General features: G+C 51.5%; 5 protein-coding genes across 5 annotated transcripts; 3 read left to right on the plus strand and 2 right to left on the minus strand.

The window, feature by feature from the left end:
* Nucleotides 1-88: 88 nt before the first annotated feature.
* Nucleotides 89-2234, minus strand: BDV14DRAFT_101789 (putative MFS transporter). Its single transcript, XM_073765504.1, has 4 exons — nucleotides 1061-2234; nucleotides 561-955; nucleotides 406-502; nucleotides 89-312 (listed from the first exon to the last, which is right to left on the minus strand). The coding sequence occupies exons 1-4, from the start codon at nucleotides 2045-2047 to the stop codon at nucleotides 289-291; spliced, it is 1503 nt and encodes a 500-aa protein (XP_073632232.1). The 5' UTR covers nucleotides 2048-2234; the 3' UTR covers nucleotides 89-288.
* Nucleotides 2235-2909: 675 nt separating this feature from the next.
* BDV14DRAFT_196093 (Metallo-peptidase family M12-domain-containing protein) lies at nucleotides 2910-3605 on the plus strand (the record flags this gene model as incomplete). Its single annotated transcript, XM_073772365.1, has 1 exon — nucleotides 2910-3605. One exon carries the CDS (start codon nucleotides 2910-2912, stop codon nucleotides 3603-3605), a length of 696 nt encoding a protein of 231 aa, XP_073632233.1.
* Nucleotides 3606-4367: 762 nt separating this feature from the next.
* BDV14DRAFT_165494 (uncharacterized protein) lies at nucleotides 4368-6161 on the plus strand. Its single transcript, XM_073767341.1, has one exon. The coding sequence runs from the start codon at nucleotides 4856-4858 to the stop codon at nucleotides 5966-5968; it is 1113 nt and encodes a 370-aa protein (XP_073632234.1). The 5' UTR covers nucleotides 4368-4855; the 3' UTR covers nucleotides 5969-6161.
* A 295-nt stretch (nucleotides 6162-6456) lies between these two features.
* On the plus strand, nucleotides 6457-8889 carry pmt4 (dolichyl-phosphate-mannose-protein mannosyltransferase; the record flags this gene model as incomplete). The annotated part of the gene is made up of 3 exons (XM_073770930.1): nucleotides 6457-6684; nucleotides 6748-8392; nucleotides 8444-8889. 3 exons carry the CDS (start codon nucleotides 6457-6459, stop codon nucleotides 8887-8889), a joined length of 2319 nt encoding a protein of 772 aa, XP_073632235.1.
* Nucleotides 8890-9249: 360 nt separating this feature from the next.
* On the minus strand, nucleotides 9250-10158 carry BDV14DRAFT_196096 (pirin family protein; the record flags this gene model as incomplete). The annotated part of the gene is made up of 1 exon (XM_073772366.1): nucleotides 9250-10158. The coding sequence occupies one exon, from the start codon at nucleotides 10156-10158 to the stop codon at nucleotides 9250-9252; it is 909 nt and encodes a 302-aa protein (XP_073632236.1).
* Nucleotides 10159-10422: the final 264 nt, after the last annotated feature.

Raw genomic sequence — 10422 nt, forward strand, 5'->3', positions numbered from 1 at the left:
AATTCATTGTAGAAAGTACGGAGTAGGTAGCTGGTGTCGACTTTTGCGGTTCACTGCTTGCAGATATTCGAAATGGGGTTTCGAAAATGTCTATATATATATATCTTGCTAAATAGGTAGTATCCTCGTGACCCGTCTGATTTAGTCACCACCTAAGTCAGCATATTTGTAGAGCAACCCATCCAGATGGTCGAAATATATACGTAACACATTCTCGCTCTCCTCTCTTCAAGAGCCCCCCATCCCATGACCATGTCAAAGGCAAAAAGACGCAGATCTTACTGAGCCCTAATACGTATACCGGAACCCAACCTGCAATAGCATTGTAAGTACTCCGTATAGCTATCACCTATAACAAAAGAATGTAGATAGGCGGAGTGGGAGACGAAGTAACAAGTAACGTACCGTGTTCTGAAGCACCTTCCCACCCTTCTGCTCCTTATTCTGGATATAGAACCCCGACGTAAACAACACCACAATCCCAACCATGAGAATATGCGACCTGCCACCATCAGCAATTGACCACAAATCACAAAGACAAGAAAACAGGATGAACGCACCCAACAGAAACCCACACCGCAGTCGCATACCCCGGCGCCTCCTGATTCCTAACGATATAACTCCCCGCAATCGATCCAAGCCCATTACATGCCGCGACAGCCGCAGCAGTCGTAGCTCGTTTCCACTGCCCGACAACATTATTCGCCATGTAAGCGTTTAGCGCGGCCCAGTTTGAGACGTACGCGCCTGTTGCGAGGAATGTCCCGGCGTACCGGAGGGCGATGTGTCTCGAGCCATGGGTGGAAGTGTTTGAGGGGACGACGGGCGGCGCGCCGAACATTAGATAGCCGGCTATTAGGCAGAGAGCGTTGAAGATTATTAGGGGGCTGCGGAGATTAAATGTGTCTCCGAGGAAAGAGGTTAGGATGACGGGGAGGACGGCGTAGTAGTAGGGCTGTCTGGGGTGTTAGTTTTACTATTGTCTGGATAAGGTATGCTTGGGAGAAGGGAAGGTAGTAGGGTAGGGTAGGGCTGAACCAGTCGAGTTGCAAATACATACCGGCGTAGAAAGCAAGATAGACTCATTGCTCGAAAACCCCAACCCCGACTCAATAATCTGCGGCAAGAAATAATTCAATGCCGTCGAGGTAATATTAAGCAAGAAGTACATGACCGCAAAACCATAGAGTTTCGGGTCTGTAAAGTTAACGAGAACCTTGCGCCATTCGAACGGGTCAGGAACCACATCGCCGCGATCAGCCTGGATGCGCTGAACCGCTACTTTAGCCTCTATCTCAGATAGAAAGAAGAAGCTCTTCTGAGCATTCTCAGGGAAGTCGATCATCCACCAGTACGTCACTATGCCAATGACACAAGTAATTAGACCCTGGACGAGATACATCCAGCGCCAGCCCTCTAGCCCCGCACGACCGTCAAGAAGGTTAAGGCCATAATTGACGATATAGCCCGTTGCCAAAGCAGCAACCTCTCCAGACTGCAAGAACGCAAAGCGCAATTGCTGCTCGCGCCGGGTATACCACGTGCTAACGAGGTACGTGAGCCCCGGGTAGATCCCCGACATGGCAATACCGAGCAGGATACGGACAGCGATCATTTGACGCCATGTCTGGACGAACGCCGTGCATAGCGTAATTAAGCCGAAAGCGAACGTGATAGAGGCGAACCATCGGCGTGGGCCGACCCAGCGGACCGCAACGGTGCAGGGAAGCTGGAAGACGATGCTTGCGACTGTGAAGATGAAGATTGAGACGGAGTAGCGCTGGCCTTGGAGGTCTAGATCGCTGAATAGACTTGTGACTGAAGCTGAGGCAAGAATGCCTGAGTCTAGGAGGTTGAGGCTGCAGAGGATGCCGGCGATGGTGCACAGGCGAATGTCGGTTTTGCGGCGGATTTTGGATTCGAGGTGTTTCCATTCCGAGGTTGATAATTCCTCTTCATTATATTGCGGTGTTGGTGAGCCATTTTGATTGATTACCTCGGAGGCCGACTTTTCCAGTGTCAGCTGGTGGCCATGGTCTTGAGACATTGTTGTTGTGTGTGAGAGGATCGGCGAAGGAAGAAGGAACTGGAATTGGAGGGGTTGGAGTTCCTTCTTCGGTCTTGTTTGCTATCGCGACATCCCGATAACATGTGCATGGCTTTCCTCCACTGGGAAATGATTACAGATATTCTTAACGTAATTATGGAAAGATACCGTGGGAAACCCCTTCTGTGCAGCTTTCTATCCGAGATCGAAAGGTTCTCTACACACTACGGAACTCCTACGGTCCTCAACACCACCACAATTCCCAAAGCTCGACACTCATGATTGTGGGAATAAACAACAAAGGTAAATGCCTCGCGCTCTGAAGACTGGAACGCTTTTTATCTGGGGTCTACGCAATGATCTCCAGGTTCTCCGATTTGCTCGGCATCTTGCTTGAACAGGATGCCGACTCAATTGAGAGTAGTGTTAGCCAGCAGCCGAGGACTTACTTGCAAGGGCTACCATATGTCCTTCAATAGCTTCCTGGGCTCTGCTCTGGTAGGATGCAGGATTGTTTCAAAATGCCCCGGAATCTGTAGGTTTACCGAGGAAGCCAAGTATGAGGAAGTTGTGGTTGTTGCACGATGGAAATAGCACTCGTCCGATATGACGCGGACACAGCTTCGGTCATGCAGCAGTGAAGTATACTGGGTGTCTTCGCTGAGCCTGGCGCATGATTTCTGTCCATTGATAAACAACTGGATCCTCGAGTTAGAAGTTTGAGCCAAGCGACTCGGTATCCGCAAACAGGCTGTGGATCAGATACCAGCATTGGATCGGCGTGAAAAATGTATGCAGGTTTGCCACTATTATACCACAGTGCGTCCTGGTGTCACTTGCGATTCGAACGCAACTGCAGACAATGATCGCAAATGCCTGGAACGGGCAATCCAATGCCTACCCCGTCCTATCAATGAACAAGACGACTGGTGCGACGAAGCAACGTGTCTCGCGTCGAGATGGCTGGCTGAGAAGACCATGGTCAAGCTTGAAAAAGCGACAGCCATGGCCAGACGAGCCAATGACAGACAATGAAAGTTCAACTGAATGCTTCGACACCGGAGGGGTCGCGTATGTCGGCGTCGCGATCGATTTCTCTTACAGAGCTGCGTTTGATGCAGATGCAGAGGTGAAGCGCAACATCATTGACGTCGTGAAAACCGCATCTGTTGTCTTCGAGAACAGTTTTAATATCACCCTGGCGTTTCGAGACTTGATCATAAGTAGCCCAGAGTGCTCAGACACTGCTTATGGTAGCCACCCGTGGGATGTTTCATGTGCACAAGGGGAATTGAACTGGCGGCTGGACCGCTTCACAGCATGGAGGGCTGGTGTTGAGGATGACAATGCAATCTGGACGCTTATGACTGGCTGCGCTGCCCCTGCTGGTGAGATTGGCGTGTCCTGGGTGGGAGAAGTATGCAAATTAGGCGAGGACTATGACGGCCTTGACTTTGGAATCGGAGCAAACATTGTCGGACACTCAGACACTGAATGGCAGGTCTCGCGTGAGATTATCCTTCTTCATGTGCCCGACCATGTAACAGTCGTGTGCTAACATTCGGTCGTGATTAGACACGAGGCGGCGCATATGTTTGGTGCAAGTCATGACTGCGGCTCTGATACCTGTGCAGCTGGCCTTGATGCGTCCGGGGATTGTTGTCCGTTGAATTCGTCGACTTGCGACGCTGAAGACCATTATCTGATGAATCCGACTGCTAGCCAGGAAATGACAAGGTTTAGCGCCTGCACCATAGCAAGTATATGTTCCAGTATAAATCATGAGATTGTCGATACGAAATGCTTTGTCAGTCTGGAGGATGTGGAAGATGCAGAGGGAATGGTGAGCATTCCTGCTGGCCAGTGCGGCAATGGAGTGGTCGAAGCTGGCGAGGCGTGTGGCTGCGGGGGAGGCTCTTGCGACGAGTCTGAAACGCAATGCTGCGACCCATCGACTTGCCAACGACGGAACGAAGGAAGCTGTGCATTGCCTCAATAAGCCGATGGGAGGTAGCTCTGGATTTCCATGGTGGGTGGGAGCTTATAAGTCCTTATTCATTAGCCTGTGCGCTGGGAGGGGCGATTGTTCTCTTTGCAGTGTTCATGGTCGTTGCTTCTGAGCACCGCAAGCTCCGCAGAAGAGCCCTGAAGATAGCGGCATTCGAATGAAACCCCGGGGTATGTCTAGCCTGTATGCAGTTATCGTTGGTGGTACCACTCAGGACCAAGCACTGCAGCTATCAGTAGTAGACGCCACTAGCGAATTAGCATATGCAAGGAGCACCATCACAACAGAGCGGGCGGGAGATCACAAAAAACACGATGCTCTTTCGAAACTCTTGCCCTTTGACGGTCAGCACCTCGCACCTTGCATGTTTCAAGGCTCGGAACTCGTGCCGCAGATAGAAAGCTTGGATGGGCGGATCTGCCCCTGGTGGATGTTATCTTGAGGAGAGAGAGAGTGGACCTGGATACAGCGATATGCAAACCCCGCAAGCATTGGGGAGGCAAGTGACCCGCGCCCGCTCTTCCTTCGGACGAAGGGAGTCTCAGTCTGGCAATCAATCTCCAAATCACCACCTTAAGTGCTGGCTCAGCGCCCGGTCTCGAATCATGGAGCTCTTCTCGTCCTTTCTTTGATCTCTTACTTTGAATTCACTACCTTCAGGCACTCTCTTCACTGCATCTGCTAAGAGACCCGCATCTCACCGCCATCGAGAACCCACAATCAGCCTCAATCGAGTCTCGACCGGACAGGACAAATAAGCCATACAGACTATTCAGCTTCAAGGTCGCAGTCTTGTGACAATGGTCGAATTCATCCCTCCTCCCGACCCTCGTGCCCTGCTCCCTCCGCTGCTGGCCTGTCTCCCAACGGCATTTGTTTCGCAGCAACCTCCGCCAGCTCTTCTCTCGCTTCTATCGCCCATTTTACGACAAAGAGTTCAGATTCTCAGCTCGGTGGCTGCTTCCTCGACCGAATCATGGCTTCGATTACTTTGCTGGGACTCCGGGAAAGGCGAGCGTCTACAATCTCTCATTGATGGAGCCACTTTTGAGCCTCATCCTGTCTCCGGAGAAATCGACTTGCCCGACGATATACCAGTGGCCTACAAACGAGTGGACGAGGAAACGCTTCATTCGCAGGTGATCATAAATGACTACCAAATCAAGGTTGTGTATCTTTGGTGTCCAAAAGCAGAGAATTCACCAAGCTGGCTAGTTGCACAAGTTCTTCCTCACGAAGGCGCTGAAGAGGGCGATGGAGTCTGGGCGCCTTCGATTGGAGACGCAAACATAAATGCGAAGGAGAAGATGGTGGACGATGCTCTCAAAGCGGCTGAGAATTACCAATACCTGGCACCTCCCCAGCAAGAAGAGGACGAGGACGATGACGATGACTACTGGGCTCGATACGATGCTACACCTGGCCGCACCCCCTCGGTGAAGAATGCTGTCCCACCTGCTTTGACATCAGCGTTGCAGAGTCAGGGCCCCTCCGAAGCAGCCTACTTCGATCAGTACGCAGATGTACAACCCGCTATGGACAATCACGATCCAGACGAAGAGCATCCAGAGCTCGGACCAACTTCACTCGGTGGAGATATGCTTGCGGAGCTGGCCAAGCGGGATATGTCAAACGGGAACGCTGCGCCTTATGACTATACAAACGGTACCAACGGAATGCCGCTGAACCATCCCCGACCGGAATCTGCATCGTCCTCGAACTCAGAGGCAGTGTCAAAGCTGGAACAAGAGGCGGAGAACCAGTCCAACTATGAAGTAGGAGTGAAGCAGCATATTGGCTCGAATATCAAGAGTCTGTTCCGTCTCGCCAAAGCGACGGGCATGTCTCGAGCCGATTTCCAGTCGTTGGTAAAAACGGAGCTGGACCTCCTGAATCTCTCAGACGACGATTGATGGGATAGGCCCAGAAAATTATATTTTCTCTATCTATATTTGTGAGCATATACTGGCATCATTGAGCGTTCGGAGCATGGAGCTGCGTTTGATATCCGACATCTTCTAAATATAGTCTGTTTTCTTTTTATGTGCAATCTTCAATGTCAGATAGAAATGTGTTCCAGATCAATTAAAACAAAGTGAAACAGTCGAATTGGCTAAGCTCGTGCTGTTACGTATGTAGTTCCCCTGAGGCTCGCATGTGCCGCCGGCTGGACTTGTTCCGTTCCGCCAGATAAAGACACGCAATCCGGACCGGACCTCCGTCGCGAACACCTCAATTCGACTATGCCAATAATTTCTTGTCCTTTTTCATAGCTAATTTTCAGATGTGAGCTTGTCCTGCTGCCGAGACACCACGTCCTTTCTTTGCCTCAAGCTAACTCGAGCTTTCACAGTTCTATTCGTACTTTCATTTATCCCTGTTGTTTTCTCTATCGGCGACTATGTCTTCCTCGCCCTCTCTGCGGAAGAGGGGCGGCAAGAAGGAGGACACTGCGGTGCCCTTTGATCAATCTTTTGCTTCGTCGGCTGCTCAACATGCAGCGCCTCGCTCGTCGGAATGGGACTATCGGCTGGCCATTACCATTCTGACCGTGTTGGCATTTATCACCCGCTTCTACAAGATTTCCTACCCTGACCAAGTCGTTTTCGATGAGGTGCACTTTGGAAAGGTACGTGCTTGCAGGAAGCTCCATCGACTTTCCCTGAGACTGACACTGTTGCGCGCCGCTTAGTTTGCCTCCTACTACCTACGGCGTACCTACTTCTTCGATGTCCACCCTCCCTTTGCCAAACTCCTGCTTGCCTTCACCGGATGGCTTGTCGGCTACGATGGACACTTCCTGTTCGAGAACATTGGTGAATCGTACATTGAAAACAAGGTCCCTTATGTTGCTCTCCGTGCTATGCCCGCCGCCCTCGGTGCCCTCACGATCCCCGTGATTTTCCTGATTATGTGGGAATCCGGATACTCTCTGCCGGCTTGTGTTTTGGCTTCGGGACTCATCCTGTTCGATAATGCGCACATCGGCGAAGACCGTCTGATCTTGTTGGACTCTACGCTGGTCATCACCATGGCCCTGAGCATTCTGTGCTACATTCGATTCTACAAGCTGCGCCATGAGCCCTTTGGACGCAAATGGTGGAAGTGGCTTCTCCTGACTGGAGTCTCCCTGAGCTGCGTTATCTCCACCAAGTACGTCGGTGTCTTCACTTTCGTCACCATTGGATCCGCTGTCATGGTGGATCTTTGGAACTTGCTGGACATCCGACGACCAGGCGGTGCCCTCAGCATGTTCGAATGGAGCAAGCACTTTGCGGCCCGAGCCTTCTCCCTGATTGTCATTCCTTTCTTCTTCTACCTCTTCTGGTTCCAGGTTCACTTCGCCATCTTGACTCAGTCCGGCCCTGGTGATGATTTCATGACTCCTGCTTTCCAGGAGACTCTGGGCGACAATGCCATGGCTTCTCAGTCTGTGAGCATTGAGTACTTTGACAGCATCTCGATGCGCCACAAGGATACCAAGGTCTTCTTGCACAGTCACCCCGACACCTACCCTCTGCGTTACGACGATGGACGTATTTCTAGTCAAGGCCAGCAAGTCACCGGTTACCCCTACAACGACACCAACAACCACTGGCAAATCATTCCTACCGTACCTCTGGACGAGAACGACGAGAAGAGCCGTAAGGTCCGCAACGGTGATGTTGTTCAGCTCCGTCACGTTGGTACCGACACTATTCTCCTCACCCACGACGTCGCTTCACCTTACTACCCTACCAACCAAGAGTTCACCACCGTTTCGCACGAAGTCGCCGATGGCAAGAGACACAATGACACACTCTTCGAGATCCGAGTTGAGCACGGCAAGTCCAAGCAAGAATTCCGAACGCTCTCTAGTCAGTTCAAGTTGGTCCACGTGCCAACCAAGGTCTCCATGTGGACTCACACCTCTCCTCTGCCTGACTGGGCCTTCAAGCAAGCCGAAATTAACGGTAACAAGAATGTCGCTCAGAGCAGTAACATCTGGTTTGTTGAAGCTATTGAGTCCTTGGAGGAGGATAGCCCGCGTCTCAAGAAGGAAGACCGCAAGGTCAAGCACCTGCCCTTCTGGAGAAAGTACCTTGAGCTGCAGCGCGCCATGTTCTTCCACAACAACGCCCTGACTAGCAGCCACCCCTATGCTAGTGAGCCATTCCAGTGGCCCTTCCTCCTTCGTGGTGTCAGCTTCTGGACCAAGAGCGACACCCGCGAGCAAATCTACTTCCTGGGTAACCCTATCGGATGGTGGATTTCCAGCAGTCTGTTGGCTGTGTTCGCCGGTGTTATCGGTGCCGACCAGCTTTCTCTCCGCCGTGGAGTGGATGCTGTTGAAGAAAGTGAGTTAACTTATTAAACTGATGAAACAAGCGCAATGCTAACCGTCCTAGTCTGGGGAACTGGTTCCCGTTCGCGCCTGTATAACAGCACCGGCTTCTTGTTCCTGTGCTGGGCTGCTCACTATTTCCCCTTCTGGCTCATGGGCCGTCAGCGATTCCTGCACCACTACCTGCCCGCTCACGTTGCCTCGGCCCTGGTGACCGGCGCATTGATTGAGTTCATCTTCAACATCCAGCCGATCTCGGTTCCCGCAACCATCCCTGCTGGTCTAGACGACCCGACCGGCAAGGCCAAGGTTAGGCGCTTCGTTACTGCCCGCGAGCGCATGGGCTTCAAGTCTATGCTTGCCGGCTGGATTGCCTCTCTGACGATCTTGGCTGCCACCATCTGGGGATTCTGGTTCTTCGCGCCCCTGACCTACGGAACTCCTGGCTTGGATGTTGCTGGTGTGAACGCACGCAAGTGGCTTGGCTACGACCTGCACTTTGCAAAATAGACGCAAAACAAGTATGCATTGACACCATGAACCGGACGGCTAATGGGGTTACACCCAACCTTGGTGATCAGATGTATATATATGCCGATACTTGTCGATATTAGGCTGCTGAAAAGTACTTGATCCGAGCCTTGGATATCTGACATATTGGCGACTTTCTCTCTCTACTTTCTTTGCTTGTAATCTGATATGGCGCATTGCGATGTGGATTTCTGTACATCTACTAATCAAAGAATGATCTACGAGTGAAGACCAGTAAATCCAAGCAATCTAAAAATCGTACATCAAGCTTCTAATTCAAACTAACGCCAAAGGAGTATCTAACTACACAAAATCACTTGAATACAAATAAAGAAGAATCTAATAAGCCATTCTCTTCCCAATCTCACTCTCCCAGCCTCTAACCCTCTCAAACCCATTCTGCGCCGCCTGATAATCAAGCATAGCCTGATAAACCTCCTCCTGACTCGTCAGCACAAACGGCCCATACTGCACAACCTTCTGATCAAGCGGCTGGCCCGCAACAAGAATGAACCGCGACTCGGTCTCCGCATTATTAGGCACACTCGCCTCAACATGGTCACCGGTCTGCTCGAAAACAACATTATGGAACTCCTTTACATTCTGCGTCTTGTCGCGCGATCCGAAGATCGTGTCTCCGGACAACGTGTACGCGAAGGCGTTCCATCCGACGGGTAGGACTTGCGAGATACGACCGCCGGGTTTTATGGTGATATCGAGCAGCCACAATGGTGTGTATGCTAGGTCCCGCACGGAATCAACGCCGTGGCTCTGCCCCGAAATAACCTTGACATTCACGCGCCCCTGATCAACATCCACATTTGGAATCTCGGACGCGCGCAAATCCCGATACCGCGGCTCACACATCTTCAATTCCTTCGGAAGATCAACCCACAATTGCATGCCGACATTGGGGCTTCCATCGGGATTCTCATGCGGCATCTCAGCATGCATGATTCCCTTTCCGGCCGTCATAAACTGCAGATCGCCCGGTCCGATTGTGCCCTTGTTCCCTGCGAAATCTTCATGGTCGACGCCGCCGGAGAGGAGGTATGTGATTGTTTCCTGGCCCCTGTGAGGGTGGTCGGGGAATCCGGCGCCCTTGCCGATTGTGAAGTGGTCGAGCATGAGGAAGGGCGAGAAGTTGCGCAGCTTGGGGGTGCCGATTGAACGGCGGACGCGGGCGCCTGCGCCTTCGGCTTGTTCGATTGCGAGGAAGACGGTGCGGATTGTGCGCGGGAGAGACATTTTGGATGGTAGGACTGGTTCTTGCGTGGGGAAAGAAGGTTGATTTGTTGAAGTCGTAGTTGTAGTAGATGTAGTTGTATTTGTCGTTGTAAAGAGACTCTTCAAGAACTCCGGATCAAGACTGATATTGACTTGGTATTGATTGAACTTGAAGACAGTGAAGACAATTGCAACAATGCCAACGAAAATGGACCAGAGCAGTTTCATCGGCCGAAATCGCGGTGCTTTATACTTCTTGCGCGGAGATGAGAAAGTAGTAGAATA

Source organism: Aspergillus stella-maris (genome assembly GCF_047715825.1).
Source record: "Aspergillus stella-maris strain CBS 113639 unplaced genomic scaffold BDV14scaffold_5, whole genome shotgun sequence".
NCBI classification, from domain to species: Eukaryota; Fungi; Ascomycota; class Eurotiomycetes; order Eurotiales; family Aspergillaceae; genus Aspergillus; species Aspergillus stella-maris.

Bases quoted from the DNA above. Each gene is read 5' to 3' on its own strand.
- BDV14DRAFT_165494 (XM_073767341.1), top strand. From the start codon at position 4,856: ATGGTCGAATTCATCCCTCCTCCCGACCCTCGTGCCCTGCTCCCTCCG.
- BDV14DRAFT_101789 (XM_073765504.1), bottom strand. From the start codon at position 2,047: ATGTCTCAAGACCATGGCCACCAGCTGACACTGGAAAAGTCGGCCTCC. The intron at 956-1,060 runs GTATGTATTTGC...CACCCCAGACAG, and splicing joins CTATCTTGCTTTCTACGCCG to CCCTACTACTACGCCGTCCT. The intron at 503-560 runs GTGCGTTCATCC...TGATGGTGGCAG, and splicing joins GCGGTGTGGGTTTCTGTTGG to GTCGCATATTCTCATGGTTG.